At 38.7% G+C, this 26,356-nt stretch overlaps 1 protein-coding gene across 1 annotated transcript; it reads left to right on the forward strand.

Annotated features, from left to right (window-relative positions):
* Positions 1-397: 397 nt before the first annotated feature.
* LOC310717909 (homer protein homolog 3) lies at positions 398-26,310 on the forward strand. The gene is made up of 10 exons (XM_083526291.1): positions 398-1,229; positions 2,439-2,488; positions 8,739-8,895; positions 11,752-11,883; positions 12,212-12,319; positions 17,608-17,741; positions 19,081-19,237; positions 23,062-23,169; positions 23,292-23,372; positions 24,472-26,310. Exons 2-10 carry the CDS (start codon positions 2,466-2,468, stop codon positions 24,655-24,657), a joined length of 1,086 nt encoding a protein of 361 aa, XP_083382417.1. The 5' UTR covers positions 398-1,229; positions 2,439-2,465; the 3' UTR covers positions 24,658-26,310.
* The last annotated feature ends 46 nt before the right edge of the window (positions 26,311-26,356 follow it).

Consider the following 26,356-nt stretch of genomic DNA (forward strand, 5'->3'; position numbering starts at 1 on the left):
GATTCATTTGCCTGGCAATTAAACAAGACAGATAGATCAGCCAAGGGTTCAGGACCTTGGTCAGAGGCCCAGCAGTGGCAGCTGGACTGTCCTGAATGGATGGACATCTCTGGGGACATGGAAGGGATCTGCATCTTTGCCATGGAAGATTGGAGAAAGACCAGGCAACATTTTTTCCAGCTTTTCCAATTTTGTTGGTGCCCAGTGATTAGTGTTATTGTTTGAGTTATTGTCTTGTGAGCTCAAATGCCATTTTGTTTCTTCCTGCAGAATTGGTGTTTACTTTGGGCTTCTTTTTTTTGTTTGTTTGTTTGTTACACAATTTCGAGAAGAGTTGTATGTGAAAATCTGCTATTCTTCTCCAAACTAGCACCAACATCCATCACCACAAGTCACCAAATCCTCATTCTGATGTTTAACGTGAACCTGGATGTGCATGATGTTGATGCAAACACGTGATCGGTTGCTATGGGGGGGTGTCATCCGCATGAGCGTGCACGTGAACGGGTGTTCCTGAACGACGGATTTTGGGACGCAGCCCGATGAAAATCGTCCTCCTACACGAGGCTATGACGTGCAGCGGGGGGCGCAAGCGAGCAGCTTTCCTTTAAAAAGACCGGTGAGCGGATAGGACGGGCGTCGCGTGACAACCTGTGCTGGTGCGCGGCGGCTCGGGCTCGAGCGGAACGGGAACGGCGGCGACAGAAGGAGAGGAAAAAAAGAAAGAAAGGAAAAAAAAAAAAAAACCCGCATGACATAACGACCCCCCTCATCCTTCCCCCTCCTCCTTCCTTCAACGAGTTGCCGAGTGGCGCGGCGGCGCGAACGTGGAGTTTTGACACAGCGGGGCGCGTGCGTGCGTGCCGTGCCGTGCCGTTCAGTGCAGTGCAGTGAGAGCGCGCGAGAGAGTTTTGCTGCTTTCCGCAAGGTTACCGAAGTGCAAGCCAAAAAAAAAAGAAGGAAAGAAAGAAAGAAGGAGGCAAAGAAACTCCGCACAGGATGTTCAATAGTCCTCTTTTCCCCTGATTTCCGTCGAGGTTTCACGGTTTTAGTTAAGTCTCGCGCTGGAGCCGAGCTGAACAGGCTTTCCGCTTCTTTTCTCGGTAATTGAGACGCACCCGGGACTCGACTCGAGGGATACAGGACTCTCTGCGGTTCCTGCAGTTCCTCCCTCCACTGACAAGGGGGCAATGACAATACCTGTCTTTTTGCTTTGACAACGAAATGGGGTAAGTGAAAAGTGTGTATTCAGTGTGCGCGCGTGCGTGTGTGGCAGTGTCTAAGGCCAAAGAAAAGCTGTATCTGGGCAGATGTGTTTCAACAACTTCTAGTTGCAGTACAGTGTTTCTCTTACAAAATCACAATCACTGGCAGTTTTTGGTTCTCGGTGTGTGTGTGTGTGTGTGTGTGTGTGTGTGTGTGTGTGTGTGTATGAGAGAGAGAGCGAGAAACCAGCTTTCTGCAGTACGGATGCACAATGTATCACTTATTAACGTTATCGCGATATTACGCACCGATGCAATAAATGGATACAGCACTATTAATACTATTCCACACTTGTTTCATTGAGCATTTCTTGGCAGACACTTGTTGACTTTTAAGAGTGCTGTTGCAGATGCAATGTGTGCTTTCTTTCCATCTGGGAATCAATGCATCTAATGCAAATAATCAATATCATTTAAATCAGGAGACTTCTCCCTGTCAGAAAATTGCCTTCAATTGCACAGTAAACATTGACACGAGGCAGCTTTCCAGAAATCTGGCTGTAGATTTGAGAGCCCTAATGAGAGAAGAGAGCGGCGACGTCTCGCTGAAGAAACCTCGAGAGGAACTTAACTTGTGTGTTAAGTGTGAAAAAAGGACATCCTGACATGAGCACACCACAGCATTTATAATTACAGCAATAGATCTCTAGTACCAGGTTACAGTATCCATACCAGATGATCTACTGAAGAATGTTTTAGTTGTGTGATCTTTAGGTTATTCATGTCGGATCTTCCACATTGGTAAAATTTTTTGCCCCACTTTGTAGTAGTATTACTTACTCAAATAATGTCTTTATGCATTTTTGAAAGATGCAGTGGGCAAAGATCTGACACTTCCATTATGTGAAATTATGTGTTATGTATTAATTACATTGGTGAATGCACAAATTGATACGTATAATTAGGTCATATAGAGATAATGGGGTTATAATTGAATAAATGTTCAGTTGCAACATTAAGTTATAAGTACTTATTGTGTATTAAATGGCATAAGAGCTGTTGAGTGACTCATCCGACATAACAACGTGAAGCGTTCCACGAGTGATAATAAGACCGATCCTACTGTTCCACAAGCCGAGAAAAAACAATTACTGCGCATTTCCTAATTAATTTAACAGTTGTGTGCATTTGTGTCATAATTATATTATCACAGCTCTTTTTTCCTGATTGCAGAAAAAGGTCCTCTTCTGTCTAGTAAGGATGTTTCCGGCCCACAGAGAAAGGTAAGCAGGTCAATATGCCCAGTAACCACTTCACTTTCTCCACACTTGCCCCACCCAACCCCCTCCTTCCACTTCCCATCTAACTCCTTACATTTCCCAGCAGGATTCAGGTTACATTGCATCCCGTTTTCTACACAATTAAACTCGTTGGCCCTGAAGCAGATTGTGATATATTTATTAATTATTCACAGGTATGCCATTTCCGCTTTGACTTTGTCCAAGTTTCATTTCTCAAATCTGTTTTTAACTCCTCAGTGGCGCTTAATTAAGCTCATCCAGGGAAGAAGTGAGTATGACTGGGGGAAATTCACACCAAATAGAACGGGCTCATCATTCACAGTGCACCAACCAAAAGGTCACAGGATTTGGTATGAAAAGCCAAGCAGCCACATCTTGCCGTCAGCGTAGCGCCTTTAGAAAATGCCTGCTGTATGATTTGTATCAGCTCCGTACAGTGTTTTACCGACTCGACCTTGGAGAGTTCAGACGAGCTTAATGTTGGTGTGGATAATAGCAAGAGAGCATCGGGTTAATTAGATCTTGCCTTCTCTAAGCTCTCAAGGTGAGAGGATGGCTTTCCTTTGGCCTCGTTTCTCACCGAACGCCGCCGTTCATCCTTCAAACGACCTCACGAGCCTCAGACAACTACAGCGTTCATTGTAATGCAGCAAAACCAGAGAAATCGTTTGTGTTTTGCCCGAACTGCTTGTTTAACATACTTTAGGTGGTTAACATGATGGATGAGGTTTAATTGCCAACATTGAAAAGCAATTAACTGGGGGACGTGCTGTAGACATATACCAGCGGAGTAGCAGTCTCATTTAAAATGTAGCTTCTGTGCTATATGTATGCTTGCATGCAAGTGCTACTTTGCTTTAGAGGATTGTACTTGTCACACGCCTGATATATACTGTCAATATACTCCCATCTCACACACACACACACACACACACACACACACACACACACACACACACACACACACACACACACACACACACACACACGCTCAGTCCTTATGCAGGGATTCAGCCCAGCTTGTCTTTCTGATTTCTACTATTGCTGAGCAGCTGTAAACAGTTTTATCAGGAGGCTGTTTGCTTAGTAACATTTGGCAGTAATTGCTTCATTTGGAATGTATATATCAGGCATGGAAAAAAAATCGATGAAATTTGCAGCCAATCAGTGAGCAAAACTTGGATTTTGAAGGCAACATCAACACACAAATGCACACTAAAATACAGGATGTAGCAGTCTGTTCAGAGTAAAACTGCATTTGCATTTTTTGTGTAGCAAGCATAGTTCCTTTACTGTGCGTTTGTGGATGTAAGTGTGTATTCATACATGTCGGTGTGCATGCATCCTCTACTTCCTACCCCAGTTTCTGAGAAATCCTGTCTGCTAGTACTAACTATAGAACTGGTGGAAACAGACATCTGATTGGTTGTCTCATTGACTTTATTCCAGTGCATAGTTTGGGAACAGGAAGCTGTGTTTGTTTTGTGGTACTGGCCTATGAACCAGAGCTACTGGACCTTGGGGATGGGCTAGAAGCACCATGCACCATGCACCATGTTTGTTGCTGATTGGATTTTAGTCATCAGTGAAATAGAAAAAATAAAGAATAATTTGGTTTGTTCATGCTGTTTGTGCAATCAGAAAACACATTTGTCCTGCACAAATTTCACAAAAAGCATGCTGCTTGTCTAGTTTTTGTCATTAGTCTGATGAAATGAAAACCATATCAAATTTTATCAAGGTGAGAATACTTCATTTTTTATATCGTAGTCTAGTCACCAACTCGTTTTGTCAGTAACAATCATAAAAGAAAAATATTAATTCAAGCTTTATCTCAATGTTTAACTGAAGAATGGAGTTATCTTGCCATTTTTACTTTCACTGTGACTATTCAAGGTGTCTTTCAAAAAACAAAAAACAGTTTTACTGGTTCCTGTTTGAGCCAGTTAATATTCTCGGATGCTTAGGACATCCCAAGTAACATGATCTGCACGTTTCCACTCCACTGAATGAGAATGTGTTCAGTTTAAAGTTGGATAATGTGATCCGACACCGGACAGGTAAAGAAAAAAGCAAAGTGTGAGTGTTGCACTGCCTTGCCCTCCTCTTGAGATATGCTCCGTGGTCCAGCTGTGTCCCAAAGACCTCGGCAAGGAATGAATCTCATCAGAACAGCACTGTAATTATCTCAGCGATGATGCACGTGTGTGTGTGTGTGTCAGTGCCGGTGCTGGAAAGCTCTGTGCGAAACGAGACACCAGCAAGGATTACACAGAAGGGAGATAGAGAATTCGATTGCTGCTCTAACCATGATCAGGCACAGTGCAGAGTTGAGTAAATGAGTCTGTCTTCACTCTATGTTAGAGGATTTGGTGAAAGAAAACAAACCCTACTTCCTATCGACTGTTACAAAAAGCGTTTAGTATGTACGATTTGTCAGATCGGGAGCGATTTGTTTGATGGCAGAATAAATTGAAATATGTATGCAGTCACGTAACTCTCCTGCTAGCACAATCCTCAGCACAATACACGATTAAACATATGGAGAATAAACCTTCTTCTTTTTCTCTTTAGGCTGCTCCCATTAGGGGTTGCCACAGCAGGTCATCTGTCTCCATACCCCCCGTCTTCTACATCTGCCTCTTTCAAACCAACTACGTGCATGTCTTCCCTCACCACATCCATAAACCTCCTCCTTGGCCTTCCTCTTTTCCTCCTTCCTGGTGCCTCCATCCTCAGCATTCTTCTACCCCATGTCCCTCCTCTGCACATGTCCAAACCATCTCAATCTAGCCTCCCTCACGTTGTCTCCAAAACATCCTACATGCACAGTCCCTCTAATGAAAACTCTTTTTCGTGCCATGGTGTAAACAAATTTGCTTGCAGAAATATTTTTTATTTGCACACGCCTGAACTGTTTTCTGTAAGGTTTGTGCTACTGGATTGTTTAGGACAATGCACCCTAATTTGTGCAAAGCAGCTTACAGTTGGTCATTAAAACTATAAAAAAATAAGGTCAGCTTTTTAATCTGGTGCAGTCATCCATTACCGTAATAAAATCTTTTATCTGTTTTATATCCAGCGCTAATAAATATAGTGTGCTCAATACATTATTTCCCACACATTTCCAAAAGCATTCCGTTTCTATTCATCAAGTAATGAAAGCATACCAAGAAATGTCTCCATCTAACAGAGATGTTGCTTTTTATCGAGTGAGTAAATTCAGTCAGAAGCTCCAGCAAGGGTTTAGCAGGTGACTGGCTGAAGGATTCAGTGCTCTGTTTTAGTCCTTTTCAAGCAGAAATACACAATAATAAGATTTCTGATTATTATGTATTATTAGTGGTAACTTTTCCATGACAGACACTTAACCTCAAGGTTACTGTAGACCTTTTTATAATGTCAGATATCTGCCCTATTATAACATCAGATATAGTGTGTAAAAAAAAAAAGCTGCTCTGTATCCAAATACATTTATGACTCATGCTCAGGTCCTTTACTTTAGTATGTCTGAGTAAGTATGAACTAGATTTAATGAGCTCTTTCTCTTGGATTGTGGTTAGTAAATGAATTGTGCAATCAGATGTTCGTTTTTCTAGTTTTTTTTCTTCACAGGCAATAAGAGCAAGCAGGTTTTTGGTTGTCATCTAGTGCTTTGCATCATCTTTCTGTATCCAAGGTGGCTATATTAAGTTCTTTAATAGGCTGCGTCCAGCGTAAGAGGATAAAATACTAATTAGAGATTTCTGAATTTAGAACTCTTTGAACACTGATGCCCAATCCATCTACATTCTACTTTCCTATTTATTATTTTGCTTTTCCATCAGGAGGGTAACGCTTCCATCCCTGTGACTCTGTGTGGTTCCTTTCTTTTTCTTCTGAAGTGCAGATTACAGTGACCTTACGTTGATTCTTCTGGCTGAGTTTAAGCCCGCTCTCTGTTGACAGTGACTTTTGTTGAGGTTTTAATCTTTCTCTAGAGGAGCCAGCCAAAGAAAGGCTACTACTCTGAGACCTTCAAATATTTACCCTGTAACTAGGAGACATACACAACACGGTCACATGGGCAGGGACCAAAAGGGTAGAAGTGACCTGGACCAGGATTAAGAGTCTTTCAGTCATTACATGCAATGCATTCATTAGTGTGAGCACATAGTGTGTCGAGTAGTTGAAGCATTAATATACTTCATTTTCACACTGGGCTGTGGTTCTGCCTTGAAAGTCATCTGTTTGAGTGCTGGAAATGTCAATATAATCCAGGGATATACCGGACCAGATCAGTAAAATGATTTTACTGATGAAGAGCTGAAAATACATTAACTAAATCATATACATTCGTTGTACAATAGAAAAATGAATTCACTTTCTGCTGTATACAACACTTCTTACTGTAATACAACACTTTTATTAAGCATGATCTTTTGGTCCTGCCTTAGGGTTGTAATGTATGGGTGGCGTGTCACATTTTATTTTCCACTATTAGCTGATTTAACCAGAACACCACTCAGGGGTGCTAACAAGTGCACCCAAACTCTATTCTTACTGATCGAGACTCTTACTTGTTATTTCTTTCTGAATGTTTTACAAGCTACAAACCTTATAACAGGGCAGCATTATTGAATATAGAGTTGAAAGGAAAGGTTGCTCTCCATTAGGATTTCAGTGTCTGGTTTTTTAGTCCACAATCTTGTGGCTTTATAATCTGCACTTTATAATGTAATATGTGTTCTTTTTATGCAAGGCTATCACGTCAGCATACCTTGTCGGAGCATAGGGGTTAGCAAATCAATACCCTCAGTGCCTAGAACAAGCAGATCTTCTGTTATTAGTTTTGTCCATACTATGCAGGATTTTTATTATACATACAGTAGCTGTTTTTCAGTTAAGTAGGCTTAATAACCAGATAAAAGTATGTTGTAATCTTTATTGATGTCTGGGGAATTTTTTTTACCTTTTAGTGCAGAGGTGCACAAACATTTCGCTTTAAAGGGTCAAAAATCTGAGTTGATTAAGAGCCATGGGCCGAAAGTAACTGTTGCAAGCTGTATTATATTAAAATAAATGTAACTTGACTAATGCAGGATTGTTTGGTAAAATTCTAACTCAGTATATTCTAACTAGCGACTTCTTCCTATTATATTGATCATTCAACTGTCAGATCTTTATGGCAATTGCTTACTTATGTTTCAGTAACAGTACGGCCTCCAACAATGTTTTTGTATATCATGTACTGATATGTAACTCCATAGTCTCATCACAGGGGTCTGTATATGCACTTTCTCTGTTAATAAACTTAGGATATCTTTCTTTGACACAAAAAAAGTCTTTGTATGTTTTAGAATTAAGAATTCCCCTTTGCTGGAACTGAAGGGTCAAGTTGAAACAGGATTCAGACCTTTAGAACTCCTGTGCACAAAGCAGGATATGGCAGTGAGCACAGTGGAATAAAACATGGATACATTACATTACTTTACAGCTATGACGGTGATGGCTCTAAGATATAATGCCAGGACAGAAGACCACAGCTTATAGCTGGACTGTTGAAAGAAAACACAAAATTGGTGTGTAATACTAGACACATTTTTAAGAACAAACTCTTCATATTATCATTTGTTTCCCTTTACATTTAATGCATATAACTAGCCACCTCACCATACCTTATAAAACCTTATTAGCTACAGCGTGTTCTGTTTCTTGGCAACCAAAACATGTTTTGGCAACAAACTGGAGTTATCTAATGACTTTATTATTTGCAAGCATCAAAATTTTATGTGGTCCATCAAATTCTTGGAAATTATGCCTATTTTAACGCTGTAATGCCGTCGTGCATTTTAATAAGAGAAAGTACCAAGAACATTAAATTCTAAAGCTATAAATTAAGCATGGAAAACGCTAAACTGGACTAAACATTAAAGACCACTTTTAGCATAACATGGCGTTCACAGTGGGCCAGTGATTGGCATACATTGTATTCATTCATTACATTAATATTCATATTAATGTAAAACTAAATATGCTTTAAGAGTCTAAATGGAAGTCTTTCTGTACTGAGCATAAAGCTGATTGTGCGTATATGCATGCCGCTGTCACTTAACGTTGTGCGAGTATGCTTCATTATGCATATAAATTATTGTAAGTTGTTAACATTATTCTGGTGAGTGGGTGTGTATTTATCATTCCCTTTTTAAGTGCATACATTTGTTCCTATGTTATTTTTTTGTTTCTCTCGTAGGGAGCAACCCATTTTCAGTACCCGAGCGCACGTGTTCCAGATCGATCCAGCTTCTAAACGCAACTGGATTCCAGCCAGCAAGCATGCAGTCACCGTCTCGTTCTTCTATGATGCCAGTAGGAATGCCTACCGCATCATCAGTGTGGGAGGCACCAAGGTAAGCGAGCCGTCCCATTTTATTTAATGTGGGACCTGCTTCAGGACAGAAAGGTGCTTTTTTTAAAATAAAAATTCAATAAATTCAGAGTAACCTAAGATGATGGTGCATCAATGTTACTCTGTTGTAGGATATTGTCCTTTGGTATTTGTGCGGTGATGTACTTTAACATTTGTTTCTACAGTGTAATTGTAAAAAAATAAAAATACAAATAAAAACAATTCACCCCTACTGCTGTGGGACCTCAATGAAAGTGCTGGATTAAGGCCTCTTTAATGATGCATGTATTTCTGTGCATTTTAGTGTACTCCTATTTAGAGGTATAAAACTAGGTTTTCTACCTAAAACACAATATTAGATTTCACCTTCAATAAAGGAGCAGAGAAAGTGGAGTTAGTGCTGAGGGATTTCACTGCCCATTTTGCCAGTGCGTATAATCAATGTCTGTTGATGGAGTGAATCTCCAGGCTCCTATCCTGGAGGAGCAGCGTTCCGGGGAGGAGGATCCTGAGCGATAGAAGTGTTGATCAATGAGGAAAGGCACAGACCACCTATGGAATGCAGATTGTGCTTTTTGTGCAGTGTGGATAGCTCAAGTATCTAGTCACAATTTCTTTTAGCAATCAAGAATGAATGGACAGTGAATAGGAGAATATTAGTTAAATAGGGACATTTGTCTTGTACAATTGAGTGAAATCATTAATTCATTCATCTTTATTATTGGTCAGGGTTGTGGTGGTTATGTAGTTTGTCTTGGGAACTTCAGAAGCAAGATGGGAATGCACCCTGGATAAGACATTTTTCACACTCTTTCTCAGCATAGGGCAATGTATTCTATGCTCGTGTTTCCTTTGGTTAAATAGAATTCCTCCCAATTCCCAAAAACATTTTGGCCAGTTTTATCATACCCAATCCACCTGCTGGGATGTTTTGGGGAGAAAACATTCACATTTCCTACATTCAGGGTGAACATGTAAAACTCCACACAGACAGTAACCTGAGGTCAGGATTGAACAGTGAGGCAGCAGTGCGCCACCAGGATGCTCTGAGTGCATTCACAGAGATAAAAATATCCAGTTAAGCCCTGCTTCATGGTCAGAATTAGGTCATTTATAAAATAGATCGAATAGAGACTGGTATGAAGTTGCAGAATATAAAATATGATTATTTTTTTTCCTATTTTGTTCTTGCAAAGAGTTGTCATTAGTAATCTGTGAATGTGCTGTTGGTGTGAAAAAAAGTGCTTTGCTCATCTCCACCATTAGCTTTAACTGGTCATATAATGATGGTTTACTGGAGTGTGTTTCAGCGCTCTACTCCGTACACTCCCAAACTGACCTAGATTTCCTCATTTTAATTCCAGCACGACCTCACATGAGTTCATTTCCCTTTTTCTTATCCAGCCAATCTGGTAATCTTGTCACAAGACCTTTAGAAAGAGAAAGAGAAAAAAGGGAGAACTTGGTACGCTCTCTGACGCATGTTTGGTTTAAAGAGGCTCTTTAGACGGCTTGTCTTTATCTAGCTTGATGTGCAGAAGCCTGTCAAACATCTGAAGATGGTGTTTAATTACACATCAATGGTCTTGTTGATATCAAAGAGAACAGATGATTACAGAACAGAATGCACGGTAATAACCCTGTTAAGTTCAAAGCCATTATTTGGGTTCAGACCTTACATTTATGCTTTGAAAGCAAGACCAGATCTCGTTTTTGTAATGCTGTGCTGCTACCAAGTAGAAGCATGGACAAATAAACACAGCAGGCTACATGCTGCATGTAGATTGATGTGTTTCATGCACAAGTTTCAGACAGAAGGTCCCTGAAATGTCAAATGACTTCTGGCCACCAGAAACAGTAATGTAGCAGATATTTGACAGTCGTTCTATATATATTGATTGAATGACAAAGGCATAATTTTTGCAACAAGCCAGTCTTATTAAAAGAGTGAAGCCATCTGTCAGGGTATTGTAGTAGGACAGCAGGGAATCGCATCTATAAAAGAAGCTTGTAAATGAATAGTGAATTGCAGCTTATTTTATTTTTTGCTCGGTAAAATGTAGAGAAAGGGCTAGCAGTAATTGTGTATAGTTAGGAAGACAGAGAGATACATACATATAAACAGAAGCATAAATAGAATAAATTACAATATATATGCTTGTCAACTAGAAGATGTACCTGTGCGCTCTCTCTCTCTCTCTCTCTCTCTCTCTCTCTCTCTCTCTCTCTCTCTCTCTCTCTCTCTCTCTCTATATATATATATATATATATATATATATATATATATATATATATATGCAGTAATATTTATTTCATGGTGGTTGTGACATTAGATATAAGGGATTTAATATCAATAGCTTTCCAGCTTGTTCTAAAATTTCAGCATTGATTTTTATCATAAGCTTTCATTGATTGCATCATAGCATGATGTGGGGCATAGTGTTACAAACGTAAAGGCAGATGGACAAGTCCATAATATTCTGCTTGATTCGTGTAACATGAACTTTTTATTCCAAAACGCTTCACTGAGCCTTTGGTTTTGTCGTCTGTTTTTAATTTTTTGTGTAAATTGGCCAAATATTTGACTGTTTGTCTTTAGTTTCTTCGCCACAATGCATTTTGTGGAAGTAAAAGGATGCTGAACAAAATACATTTGTTAGAATGTATTATGACTTTATTTTGTAAAAAGGGCGATATCTCAGTTTGTATAATCACAGGGCACGTCTGTCACTGACATACTACATGAAACTATAGTCTGAGCTCCACAGAAATCAGGCCCAGCATCCATTCTTCATACCATACTGTATGTTTTTGTTGCAATCTTTAGTGATTCTAGAGCTGCCCTCTGTCTCCGCAGGCAATCATCAACAGCACCATCACGCACAACATGACATTCACTAAGACATCCCAGAAGTTCGGCCAGTGGGCAGACAGCAGGGCTAACACAGTGTACGGTTTGGGCTTTGCCACTGAGCAGCAGCTTAACCAGGTAAATCTCACAGCAGCACACTGTAAAGATCTCCATTTAAAGGCCTGAGGTTCTTTTAGGAAATCATTTTGCTTATGGTCAGATGTGAAGTGAAGGGCAGTATTTCAAACAAGGTTTAATTACAACACAACACGAATAATCACATATAATCAAACGCTTCTACAATATGTATCCAGGCTCACATTTGGACTTGTTATTTTTAAATCACATGATAAATTATTTGCTAAATAGCTGCAGGTGAAGGCTACATATGACATTGGCTTCACAAATTTGGTCAAAGATACATTAATATGATGTAAATCACATTAGTCTGGAACTTTAATTACAGTTTTTCGAGCGCTTCAAGGAGGTAAAGGAAGCAGCTCGAGTGGCTAGAGAGAAATCACAAGATAAGATGGAGCTGGCCAACGCTGCCCTGAACATTGCAGCCCCACAGGTGCGTACACACAAACAGACATGCATAAATAAACACACCTGAATTTAATACTAAAATCAAATCATGCTAAAGGGGTGAAGCCATATAATTTCTGTCTCTTTATATTAAATGAGCACTGTGTTACAAAACATTAGGATGGATTACCAGGCTTTTTTGAGATCATAATTCCTGACAGTGCCTCAGACATTGGCTGGGAGTTCAAGAGAGGGTAACAGGCTGTGCTCTGGGCTGCCGTATTCCCTGTTGATCAGAAAGGCACAAGCCAGTCGTGGACGTTTGTTTGCTCACGTATACAGAATAGGATGGCTGACGCTCTCCTTCAATCGTGTTCAGCATCACATGAGCCAGACCACTGAACTGTCAAGATTCTATAGACAATCTAAACAAGTTATTCAAGACGTGAAACATTTATTTAGCTTTTAATTGTTTGTATTATTATTAAACAGAATAATGCAAGAAATATATTAATGACCAGCCATTAAATGACCAATGAACTGAACTATTATTTTAGTCTTTTCTAAAGCTACTGGCATTAAAACAGTAGTGCTCGTCTTATTCATAGAAGTACTGCAGTAGGCAAAGTGTTTTTTGGAACCCAAACCCCACATCAGCTGGGTCATTCGTCTCACGGCGAAGAGAGAAGAGAAATAGGGCAGCGATTAAAATTATACCACGCAGTCCTGCGCCTTGGCTCAGAGTGTCTGTCTCCCACTGAATAAATCTGTTTTCAGGTCAAAAGCGTGATCAGAAGCAATTAAACAATCAGCGGGTTCTTCCACTAAATAAATAGCACTACTCCTACCCTTTAGTGAAGCACCTAAGGCTTTCCTTTTTAATTCATGTTTTATTTTATTCTTATCCATGTTACCTTTATCTTCATTTACATTTACAGCATTTGGCATTTGGCTTATTGGTGTAGTAGCTTGAACATTTTCTTGCATCAAGGATTACATCTGTGCAAAATGTACATCCTGGGGAACATAATCGTGCGCTTTTACTCAGTTTTATCTGCTCTTTGTCCCTTTTTCATAATGCTTTCCAACTGGATCTCTACAGTTCTCTCAGGTGAGTCACATATTGTGTCGGTAGTATAATCAGTGATTATGTGTAGATCTCTTTTTTTGTTGTATTGCAGCACAGCTGGTCTGTGAGGAGGTGTGAAAGCACTGCGTATGTCCCCCAGTGCATCTGTTTAAAGCAGTGAGTGCAGCATGTTTAGAGGACAGCACTAATCAATCAAGGCTGCCAGACAATCATATAGACAGCATCTCACACATCATTATTGTCATTCCGTCCTCTCAACACACACACACACACAAGCAGCACTGCTGAGACTACAATTAAAATCTTCATATAAAGTTGCCACACCAAGTAAGGGATCCTTTTATTAGCTACTACACACCTTCCCTACTAGCTTGTTAGTATTTACTGAATTAAAGTTACTAGGTGTTATATTGGAAGTAAGCAGTACTCACTGAAAAACATGGATCATGACGAGAGTAATAATGGCCTAATGCATTCTTTATTTTTTTTTGTTTATTTTAATTCAGAGATAAATATTATAGAATTTGTCAAGAAAATCTTTAAATCTAAAACCTTTAAGATATTTAAGTCTACTGATGTTAAAATTGTATTCATTTTGAAGCTTTTACTGCATGATGTAACCTTGCCAGAAAACACTCATATGTTCAAATATAATTTTAATGCCTAAAGGGCTACATAAGTAAAACTGGAATCTTGCAGTCTGGCTATCCAACTCTAGTGAAATGAAGCCCTTTAGGACAGAACTAAATAAAATGAAGCCCTTCAGGAAAGAACAATATTTCAAACATGCTATGCAATTACATTTATGTGATTCTGTTGAAAGCAACAAGTAATATATTTTGAACAGTTTGTGAATTGTGCTAAAAGTGGTTAAGCACCTTAATCCAAATTTAACAGCTGATAGTTACTAAGTAATATGCTATAAGATAAATAAATAAGCCATGTTCACTGGGTCAGTCCTAGAGAAAAATAACATTATGTGACATAGGGCTTACCACAGTTACTCTAAGCTTAGCATATTATTGAATATTATTATTGTGCATTATTGTGTAATTTGAAGATATAACAATGTAATTATAAGCATACGAAATAGCAATCTGGTAGTTTCAGAATAGTAAAATAGCAGCTAATATAAGTTTTACAGTACAACCATGAAAAAGACCGTGGCTACCATTTTAACATAGTCTTATAACTATAGTGGTACAGGAAATAAAATCAACGATAGCATGATATGGAATTGCAGTTACTACTCTGGAGTTGATTATGTAAGGAATAACACAGAATGACAATAATTATGAAAATTAGGCATGCTTCATGGTGCTATGTGGCAGAACGTGCATCAGAGTGCCTTATTTTTATCTAACAGTACACTTGCTGCGTTCTTTATAAGTGATTTGCAAATGATTACAAAATGTAATGTATTAATGAGCGACACGTCACACATTTGAATGGTTTACAGTTGTAATTAAGGTTGTGAAATGTCTAGTCTAGTCAGTTCATGTTGTCTGCTGAAAAGAATAGTAATTTTGTTTTCACCACCATCTCTCTTTCTTGCCCCTTTTTTTTATTTTTCTCTCTCTATGAAACCAGTCATTTTTACAGAGAAAGCAGAAAACTAAAGCTCCTCCCTCCTTTCCATAATTGGGGAATTTTGACTGTTACAAAATGCTTATAACCCTGACTCCTACCATAAACATTGAATACATGTCTCCTAAAAAAAAACCCACATCAATGAACAAATGTTTTACTTTATGAACAATGCATTTTATTTAATACCTTTATTATTAGTTTTAGATTATGTGTGTGTGTACCATCTTATAAAACTCTTGCTGTACAAACAATATCATATTAGAATAAGTGCATTATCATTAACCTATTGCTCGTGTTACGCCAAAAACTGCTGTCTGAGTGTTATTGTTTCATGACAAAAATGTACATCTACTGAACTGTCAGGTTTGAGCATTCATCTGGGCTGTGGCTACAGCTTCACCTCTGTCTGTTTAAAAGCGCTGTCACTGGAGAGTCCTTCTAAAACAGTTCAACTACCATCCATTCAAGGCTGTGGTAGAACCTTCTGAGGGTCAAGCACTACAGCAAATCAGTATTGTATAATTTTCAGTTTGATAACAGTGCGTGCAACAAAGTGCCACAATAAAATCCTATTACGCTATTGTGAATTTGTGAACACCAGCAGTTCAGGAGCATCACACCTACCTGGGTCAAGAACTACTGCCTGTCCTCTGTACTGTTTCCTTTAAGCTCTGTGTTTGTGATGCAGTCTGGTTATTATAGATAATTCTACTAAGAGCAGAATTGAGGCAGCAAAAATAAGTGTTGCTATATCACACTACACTGTCTACAGGGGCTACAGTGACACTCACATCTCTTACTAAAGCCTGTTGCATCTTTCCACACTGCTGCAGGGACGAGCAACTCTTCATAACAAGGTGGAATGAGCGTTTTTTTTTTTTTTGTCCTTTACAGTGTCCTTTATTGTCTTGTAGGAGGACTACTACAGGTTTTAAACTAAGTTAACCGTGCCTGACAGGCATGTTAATGATCTCTGCATAATTGTTCTCATGAATCCTTTTTTTTCAAGTCAATTTCAAACAGATTTTGCTAAGGAGAGCTGCTAACTAAATAAAAAATATATATAATTATTTGTTTACCTTAATGAGGATTTGATAAGATATACTAATGTCTTTGAAACTTAAAAAAAATTATGTTGTAATAGGGATTCCATCATTCATTACTGCTAGTTGTTGTGACAGTTGTAATACAATCCACTTTGTGACCTGGTATTGATTTACCGCCTGAATTACGGTATATACCGTATTTTTCTGACTATAAGCCACTACTTTTTTCCCACGCTTTGAACTCCGCAGCTTAAACAACGAAGCGGCTAATTTATGGATTTTTTCTGGGTTTTTCCGGGTTTCACAAACTTCAAGCCAAAAAACTGAGAAAAGCTTCACCGATAGTGATTTTTAAACGCACGACGATGCCAAAAGACTCCCGAGAGAAATAGTTGTGAAAGGAAGGAGGAAGACAGTGAACAATGACTTTCTTGGTCGGCTACTGTTTAGATACAAGCCGTTGTAATGCGTTGAATCTGGGTGAAGGGAGAGCTCGCAAACTCCAGTTGCAACAGAAATCATATAAGCACAGACAGATTTCCAAAACTCATGCTTTTTTTTTTTTTTTCTTGGCAACAGCGTTACAGGTTAGTCAAGAAACGCAGTAATACCGGAAAAATGCGGTGGCAGGCTATTCACAAAATGCCGCTCTGCTCTTAAAGGAGCCACAACATATTTCACCCGTTACACAGTGTAACAGACACTGTCTTTCGTTAAAGCCTGTGTAAAGTTAATTAGTTTCAGTTATAGACAGGTGCGGCTTATTTATGTTCCAAATAAAAATCTTTGTAAAATTCAGTGGTTGCGGCTTATATTTGTGTGCGCTTAATAGTCCGGAAATTACGGTACACTCACTGTCCACTTTATTAGGAAATGCTGTACATTTGTACAGCCAGTCATATGGCAGCAGGACAAAGCCTAAAAACCACCCACTGGCATGTTTTTGGGATGTAGGAAGAATCCTAATAACACAGAAAAATCCAAATAGTTAGTAACTTTAGCTGAGGATAAATTATTTTGGATTTCTAAACCATCACTATGTAATATTCTACCTTTTGTTGCATCCAGACACATTATCTAAGCCTTTATACAATATGCGTTCCATTTACTTTATTTTAGTTTGCAAAATATTTCTTAAAAAGTAGATGCACTGTTCAGTACTCCCCCAGACTGCATTCATCTGCTCCTTTTTTTTTTTAGCATAGACTTATTCAACCAAGGATTTTTGCTTAAAGCATAGCTCGTGTTTTTTTCATTCATTAAATGACAAGATTAATGAAAGAAGTTTCACTGCTCAAAGGCCCAGCTCATAATAAGGAATTATTTTGTAAACTGATATGAAACGTGTGGTGAACTATGTAGAGTGAGCAATGTAAGCCTAGACCAGTCGCCGTGTCCTGGGAGTGTAAGGGTTAGCATCATAACAGTAAAAGCTCATTTTCAATTAATTGGGCTGTTATTCATGATGGCGTTACTGTGACAGGCAATCAGTGGTGCAATCTGAAGTGTGTCTGATCCTAATATAAATTGTAAAAAAAAAAAGAAAAGGCTCTAGAAGCTCTAGGAAGTTAACACTAACCTGTCTGCATGCTGATCTATGTATTTCAGGATCTCTCAGATGAATTGCAGTCACCACCAGTGATGTGCGTGAATGGGCCCGAAGATAAACTCTTCCGGAGCCAGAGCGCGGACATCACACTCTCATCAGAGAAAGAACGTATCAAAAAGATGCTCTCTGAAGGGTAAGATCATTATAGTCAGTGATATGTGGCAAAGCCTATTTTGTAGCAGGTTGGTAACAGCAGACATTAATCAAGCATGTGGAAAAAAAAACATTTAGTGTACACTTGCTTTTTTGTGCTCCAATGCAACAGTAATATTAGTTCCCAAAATAACAGCGATTGCAGTACACTCTATTTTTGAGTTTTGGCATCTGCTGTATCCTGCTTTGCTATTTTTTGAAGGTACAATGTATATATTATGTGGATATATTCTAAACAGTGTACTGTCTAGATTAAAACCTGATAGAATTATTACTACCATGACTGCTAATGCTGGAATAGGCAGCGTTCACCAAGTAAAATTTTTTTCCACCCTTATGAACTCTTACTCTTATCCATTCAGAACTATTCATAGTGTGAACCCAGTGAGGAGGGAAGAAGAACAGCCATTATAGTGTTGAGTCATACATAAGTGCTGAATCCAGTACATCTGTGACTGCACATGCACTCACACGTTGAGCTTTTTTTTCCCTAACCCCTTTCCACTTGCCTTCCTTTTGTCTGCCCGTTATTGGCCACTGGTGCTCTTTTCTAACAAGGGTTGCTATGGTGAGTTTTCGAACAGCCTCCTGCCCTTTCTCGGATGATATATTGACAAAAGAAGTCTTGCGAGGGGCTCCCCCCTTTTTGCTTACGCACGGTTTTGGATATTTAAAAATATTACAACCCAATTTGGGAAGTCCTGTTCTGTATGGAACAATATCTGTGATATTCAGTAAAGCTGGTCTTATTCAGTCATAAATGTGAGCATAAAGATTGTACATGGATTTTCACAGAGAACTTTTAAGATTCTTAAACTTGTTATAAACCTTATCTAACCCTAGATACATTATCTCAAGCTGATAAAATTCATAGATGGACATATTTTTTAAGTATTAAGGATTTATTTAATTAATTATAATAATAAATGCAATAAGTGATTATTCTGGGCTGTTGGGTTGTAATTTCCACTCCGTGTTTTTTAGACTTCTGGGGGTTCTTGGTCCCTATTTTTTTCAGAACCAGTGATCTAAATAAATTAGGACTTGTGGATGCTTTAGTTTCTACTTAGTGTTGACTCTGATTTAGTCTCATGAAAGTGCAAAAAACACGATTTATTAATACATTTTAATTTAATATAATACACTTAAGCACTGAAAGCTCTTTTTAACAGTCACTGGACTTAATAATTAGATTAAAAAATCATTTCACTTCAACTCATCTCAAATATTTGCATCAAAAACTGAAATTCCAACCCGAGTCAAAATAAAACCGGCCCTGATCCATCTCTGAAAAGTGGCTTTGTGCATGTTCACCACAGCTCAATCTGTGAGATGAACCTGGAGGCCGAGCTCTTCACCCTGCAGGACAGCAACGCCAAACTGGTGGCTGCGCTGCATGAAGCTAATGCCAATGTGGAGCAGTGGAGGAAGCAGCTGGTAGCCTATCAAGAGGAGACAGAGAGGCTGCGAGAACAGGTGAGTTCCCTATATTGAGGAGTCCGTGAATACGCAATGCCTCTCTCACCCATTCACTTCAGTCTGGGAAAAGAGAAACAGTGTGTTTTGGGTGAGTCATAATCACAAATTTGCTTTTTCTTTAAGCTAGCCTGAACATGTACAGTCAAAGAAACAAGTCCAGTGTAATCCAAAGTAGTGTAAATTATAACTCCATAGAAACTGTGAATAATCTACACATTAATTTGACCTGATCCACCTCCTAAGCAATATTTACTATATATTATATACTATACATAATGATTACAATGATAACTATCTAGACGTTGCTTTCAATGAACCTGTTTCTTACTGCCTCAATTCAGAGGTAATTAATTTAGATGCCTAGCCAAATAAAGTGATCTATAATAAATTTTTCTAAACCTAATGAAGACATCCTTCCACATATTTTACTCAGCAGTAAGACACTGTTATGGCTTATAAGGAGTTTCATCGATCAGATGCTCAGTTGTATTATTAGCTGTTATGGAAGTGTTCGATGTGGAGGGATCAGATTGCATTTAAACTCTTAACTTTCCTCTTAATGCAGGTGATGTAATTTATAATAAAGATTTGTAATATTGAGTGGAGGGTTATTTTGTTTTTGTGTGACCAGTTCCTGTCCTACAATCTGAAACCGCCTTGTTAATTTTTTAATGATTCATTTTATTTTATTTTTTAGATTATTTTTTATTTTAGTTATGGTTGACTGTCATGCTTGTTCTTTTTTTTGTGCCATCCATCCAGTAAAGTCCCTGCCCTGCTTTGTTTGAATGCGTTTAATCCAGATCCGGTTCGATTTAAGCTACAGTCTGATTCCTGGCAGTATACTAACAGTATTCCTTTAAGTTTGTATGAAATTTAAGCCGGTCTAAGTGCCTACCAAAACTGCCCATAACATCATAAACTCTATAATGGCTCTATAGAGGTGGTCTCTAATGCTCTTACCACTTCAGTCTCTGAGTCAGCAGAGGAAATAGGTGTGCTAATGAATTCATAACACGCATGTTCTATAAGGGGCGCCGGCATTCAGACTGGACTGTTTTCATTAGTATTTGGCCTCTATTGTAAAAGTGAGTTTCATCTGCCTGTGGAATGTTGAACTAATGTGAAGAACGTGGCTGTGGTTTAGAAACCCTTTCTGTTGCACGTGATAGTGACTGTGGACTGATCGTAATAATGATCATCACTTATCACACTCAAGAATATAAGGTAAACTTTGTTCACTCATTATTATTATTTTTTTTGTAAGGACAAGGGCGAGAAGAGTCTGGTTGAGCAAGCATCTTTCTCTCTCGCTCTCTCTCTCTCGCTCTCTCTCTCTCTCCCTCTCCCTCCCTCCCTCCCTCCCTTTCTCTCACTCAATCTCGTTTGAATCAGGCGGCCAGGTGGTTGAAAATGGTTCATGTCTCAAGGGATACAGAGAGAGTAGGGTTTGTAGGACAGCTATATCCTACTTTCAATGCCCTAGTTAGGAGAAATGAAAAATCACCAAGGGGAACTGTCAGCTTCTCATTTGGGGGATTTTTCTTTTGCACATTACATAGTTAAAAATAAGCTTGCATCTCTTAAGACTCTTCAAATGGCAAAGGCCATTAACAATTTCTCCCCTTAATTTGTTTCTTTATTCTGATTGCGTGCATCGGTTCTGTTGACATAATGCAGAAAGGTGCTGATTTCCCATGGGCAGGACTTTGACAGTTATCAAGGACAAGAAAGATAGATAGAGAGAGAGAGAGAGAGAGAGAGAGAGAGAGAGAGAGAGAGAGAGAGATGTTGATCAGATACAAGAGCCTAGAGCAGGTTCGGGTCAAGACCAGAATAGTTTGAGATTTCCTTTCTGTACCTGTTTACTAATATTATGCCTAGATATTACTGGATACAATAGGTCAAGGACATTTGGTCTGGCAGAGCTTGGAAAATTAGACAAACATGTATACATGTTATATACTAAAAAATACAATTATAAAACATTATCCTGTTTAGAATTATTAGCATATCATTGTTTTTAATGCATACAAAATAAAATGTTTAGAGAGGGTAAGAATTTCCGGTTCCCTGGTGGTCTAGTGGTTAGGCTGCAGCGCTCTCACTGCTGTGGCCCGGGTTCGATCCCTGGTCAGGAAACCCCAACCCCAGCCGTTTTTAGTGCCGGATAAATGGGAAGGGTTGCGTTAGGAAGGGCAGCCAGCGTAAAAACATGTGCCTAATCAAACATGCGGATGGTCTGCTGTGGCGCCCCCTAATGGGAGAAGCCGAAAGAAAGTTTAGAGAGGATGAGGATATGTAAGTAAAACGCCTTTTATTAATGCAGATTAATCATCACAGAAATTTCCCCATGATTATTAGAAATGCTTTTCATGCAGAGACATACTGCCATATTTCATTTGTGTGGAACAAAGGTTGCAACATCAAAGTTTTACATTTGGTTTTACATTTTTTTCTCTCACACTTTTATTGACCACTTTAGTTTTATAATATCAGTTTTGCATTGGATCCCTGGTGGGGATGTCGGTCCATTAGTGTGCACAATGAACACATTCACCTGCTCAACATCTCTTGTTGTTAGTTTTCATAAGCCAGTTTGAAAACTGGCATATTTTTGAAAGGGGATGAAACTAAAGAACCCAGAGGAAGTCCACATACACATTAGAAGAACATGCACAAAAGCTCCAGAGGTCAGGATTAAACCAGGACACCAAGAACAGTGAGGTAGCGATGCTACCTGCTGTGGCACCACAGTGCTGTGTTCTCATTACAAATATTTAGCTTAATATTAATATTTAGATACAACATTTATATTCACTGTCTGCAGGTTCTCACTTTACAATTTATACTGCATTGGTGAGGGAGAACATGTGTAGTGTAAAGCCTAAAACCACATGCCTAAAACCAACATCGTCTGAGTTTCAGCCACAGAAAAATAAAGAGTATTTTAACTTTAATCTCTCAAATAGTTCTGTTTGAAGAAGGATGAAGTTTTGGGACTTTTGGCTTTGTTTGGGTTGCTTGCAGGTCAAGTCTTAAGAAAAAAACAACTTTAAAGGAACTTTAATTGATTAATCGATTAGTCCAATACTTTTGCCCTTCACAAATCAGTACATTCTTCCGTAAACACTTTACACAAATTGAAAGAAACACACATACTTGACTACCATGGTTGCTGCAATTGTAACTGTACCATGCTGTGTCACACTGTTAAATGGAAAAGTGCTATTATAGCCCCCAAATACACAGAAACAGACAATGCATAGTTACATATAAACTTTGTTTCATGATGTATCATGCATGATTTTTTGTGTATTGTGTTGCTTGATATATTAGTAGGAAATTGGAGAACAAGGAGAGCACTGTTGTGCTAACTATAGTATCAATAGGCATGTGCTCTGCCCAAGGGGGGTAACACAGTTTCACACAGACTTTACAATCTCATGATGTGTAGAAGAGTCAGCAAAATTCTCCACTTGGAAGGTCACATAGATTCAAGACTTTTTCCCTGAACTTACTCTGACAGGTCACATACTATATTTCTGGTCCTGTGTCACATCAAAAACTCTTGTTTTTTATTCAGACTTATTTTTACAAACATTTGTTAATGTTTTAAATCTTATTCTGGAACCATATTAAAAAGTATTAACCTGTGTGAAACAGACACTACTGTCAGCCCTTGACACATGATCCGTCCAACTGTTATGTGTGTGTGTGTGTGTGTGTGATCAAAGGTTAATAAATGCACATATGTTTAAATGTCAATAATAGGCTTAGAAACTATAAACCCTGAATAGTTGTGTGTGGTGTGAGTGTAGGTGGCAGATTTGGAGGCCCATGGAGGCCAAGGGCCAAGCGACATGCTGAAGGATGAGCTAACACAGTCCCTTGGGGAACTGGAGGCTTTACTCAAAGCAAAGGATGAGGTAAGAGCCAGGACACTTTGTCGAGACACTGCACATTCTACACAGACTTCATTTATCTAAGCAGTAATTCATAAATTCCTGAAGGTGAGGCAGCACCAACTTTGGAGCCCTTTGTGTTTCAGGAAATCCGTATCCTTCAGGCGAAGAAGTCTGATTTCCATGAGATGGAGCAGGAGAGAGAGGAAGCCATTCACAGATTGCAGGTGCCAGAAAGAGGCTCAGTACAAACCTCCACACTGCCACAGCAGCCCTTGTGTGAGCTGCTTTCTAATGAAGCCACCTGGTTATGTCCAGCACCCTTCAAGAAACACTACAGCTAGTGTGTTGAAATGAATGAAAAGTGATCAATAGCTCACTGAAAATGTTAGTTTTAGTATAGTTTTGTCGCACATATCTCCTTGTTTTTAGAATTATTAGTTAAGACTTGCATTGTTTTGTTTTGTTTTTTTGCTTAAAAATTAATTGTTTTTAATTGTTTAGTCTCAATTATTTGTGGCATAGATTCCATAACATGTTGGAAACATTAGAACATTTCCCATTCTATCACATCCAAAACATGTTCTATTGGAATCAGATCTGGTAACTGGGAAGACCTACATGGCAAATTGTGGACATTTAAGGCTATGGCATTCAAGTTACGATTGATTCGTATTAATGGCCTCATAGTGGGCCAAGACAACATTCCCTACCCAATTACACCACCTCCACCGGTGTGGACTGTTGACACAAGAAAGGCTGGGTCCATGAATTCATGCCAAAGACTGACCCTACTGCCTATGTGGCTCTGAAAAAAAAAAAAGGATTAATTATTTGATTTATTCAGCTGTCAGTTTGGGTGAACCTGTACCCACTGCAGCCTCAGCTTTTCTATCTTTGGCTGTCAGAAGTGGAACCTGATGTGGCCTTCTGCTGTTCTAGCTGTTTAAAGAATCAACGTGTTGTGCATTTTGAGATCATTTTCAGCTCACCCTAATTGTACAGAGTTGTTATCTGGGTTACCGCAGCCTTTCTGTTAGCTCTAAGCAGTCTGTCCATTCTTCGTTGACCTTCTTTATTAATGAGATCAGCAGTTATAGAAATACTCAAACTAGCCCATCTGGCAGCAATCCTGCCATGCTGTTTTTTTGTGTCCTTCAGTGGAATATGGAATTTAAATGGAATATTTTAAATACAGTTTTCTTTCTTTTCATTTTAGGGTTAAACACACTTAAAAATAATGAAACGTGACTGAGATTAAGGTAAAAAATTTTTTTTTTTAAAGTATTAAAATCATGACGTAACATTGTATGTGATTGTATTTAGGAGCTGGAGATGCGTAATATGGATCTGGAGCGGCGGGTGCAAAGTGCTGAGCAGAGTCTGGCGTCCACACTGGAGGATCGAGACCGCACAGACAACGAGGTCCAGAGGGTCATCCAGATCCTTGACATCAAGCTTTTTGACCTGAATGACCTGCGACAGAGCCTCGCCAAACTGCTCGAGAAATAGAGCGGTAGGGCAAAAGTGGTCTTCGGGCTTCAAAGAGCTGGAGCTGTGGTAGAGTAAAGCGAGAGAGAGAGAGAACGAGGCAGTACCTGTGCTCAGCCAAAGCTCAGCGGCTCTAACAAAGAGAACGGCTGCCGTTCGACAGGTTCGCCACGTCAGCACATAGTGTAGCTATGCTTTCAAATAGAGAATATCAGAGGCTAGTGACTACACATACACAGCGTTTTGTTCTGTAATTTTCTTTCATGTTTTTTCTTGGTTTTCACTTAACAATTTAGCAATAAATATTTTTCGTTTAAGTCCATATTCAGTTGATAATGGTTGGGGTAAAGTATATTTTTTATAAACCAGGTGACGCATGGCAGAACGTTTACTTTTAACGGTGGAAAATACAAGTCAGATTAGAAATTATATATGTTGAATTATATCAATTCCAAGATGTAAACATATTATAACCGGTACAATGTCACTGTTAAATAACGGCACAACATGCAGAACAGTTGGAGCTTATGGTGAGCATGAAACAGATATAATACTATTTGATATTTAATACTTTATATGATCGCAAAATTTTAAGATTTGTTTTGAAGAAATAGTAAGCGAATGTAATCTGTGTATGAAGTTTCTTTGCTATGTCAGAGAAAGAGATCTGTGTGTACCAAAGACCAGCAGAAACATCACTGTTCTATGAGGACTGTACCACTTAGTTTGATTTAATGTATTTGGTACAATATTCTGGTCTGTATTTAATCCTAATCATAAGTAATATGGGATGCAAGAAAGTGTTTGAAATGTACAGATGTAGTTGAGATGTACTGTAGGCAATGCACAATTTATCCTATTAGGTTTATATAGGTATATATAGGTTCATTAAGTACAAGTTAAGGCTAATTTTCCTGCATTTAGGAATGCCAGCTTGTGGCTTGGGTGGAACTTGCACTGTAATTTTCTAGTTAGTTATAGGGCTTCTACGCATTGTTCAACTTTGATGTCACAGGCCTTGTCTGAAGGCTGCATGGTTGCGTATAAGTCGTCGCTTCGGGAAACCTACTGCTTTAAATATTTGTAAATGTGACCTACACATATTTAGGAAATGACTTTTGAATGTGACAAATTACATTTTTCCCCCATGCAGGCTACATGTACACGTTTTAGGAAAAAAAAAAAAAAAAAAAAGAGTCCAAATGGGGATTTCAATTGATAATAAAGCAAGTTGCCCTGCAACAAACATGCCACTGAAGCATCTGTTTTTTACATTTCTTAATGGGAGCATGTTCTTTAGAGACTTTTAAGAGCATATGTTGTATATTCCATTTAAAAGATACATTACAGCTACAGATCTCCTACTTTGCTTTAAATCATGATTATGACCGATGTCCTCGTCTCTAAACAGCCTTATATTGGTGAAGGAATAAATTGAGCAGTAACACTATTATTCAGTATCGTTGGTTTCATGGTTTGGCCTGCAAATACATAGAGCAAGTAAGTATTCTGTTTTATTGAAACCTTAAATTGTGCACTAAAATTTACAGTACTGAGCTAGACACTGGTATATATATGCACACAGACAAAATGTAGAGAACCTGGGCTTTAATGTTATTAACAGTGTCAGTTTTTGTACACAGTTGCACACAATCCCCATCAATAAAATGAAACCATGATGCCATGTGCGCGCGTATGTGTGTGTCTGGTGTTAACCTGT

The sequence above is a fragment of the Silurus aristotelis genome (genome assembly GCF_946808225.1).
Source record: "Silurus aristotelis genome assembly, chromosome: 22".
Classification (NCBI taxonomy): Eukaryota; Metazoa; Chordata; class Actinopteri; order Siluriformes; family Siluridae; genus Silurus; species Silurus aristotelis.

What these genes read in the sequence shown, in the direction of transcription:
- LOC310717909 (XM_083526291.1), top strand. Translation starts at nt 2,466, where the DNA reads ATGTTTCCGGCCCACAGAGAAAG. An exon ending in TTTCCGGCCCACAGAGAAAG is followed by an intron (nt 2,489 to 8,738) that starts GTAAGCAGGTCA and finishes TTTCTCTCGTAG; the next exon opens with GGAGCAACCCATTTTCAGTA. An exon ending in TCAGTGTGGGAGGCACCAAG is followed by an intron (nt 8,896 to 11,751) that starts GTAAGCGAGCCG and finishes CTGTCTCCGCAG; the next exon opens with GCAATCATCAACAGCACCAT.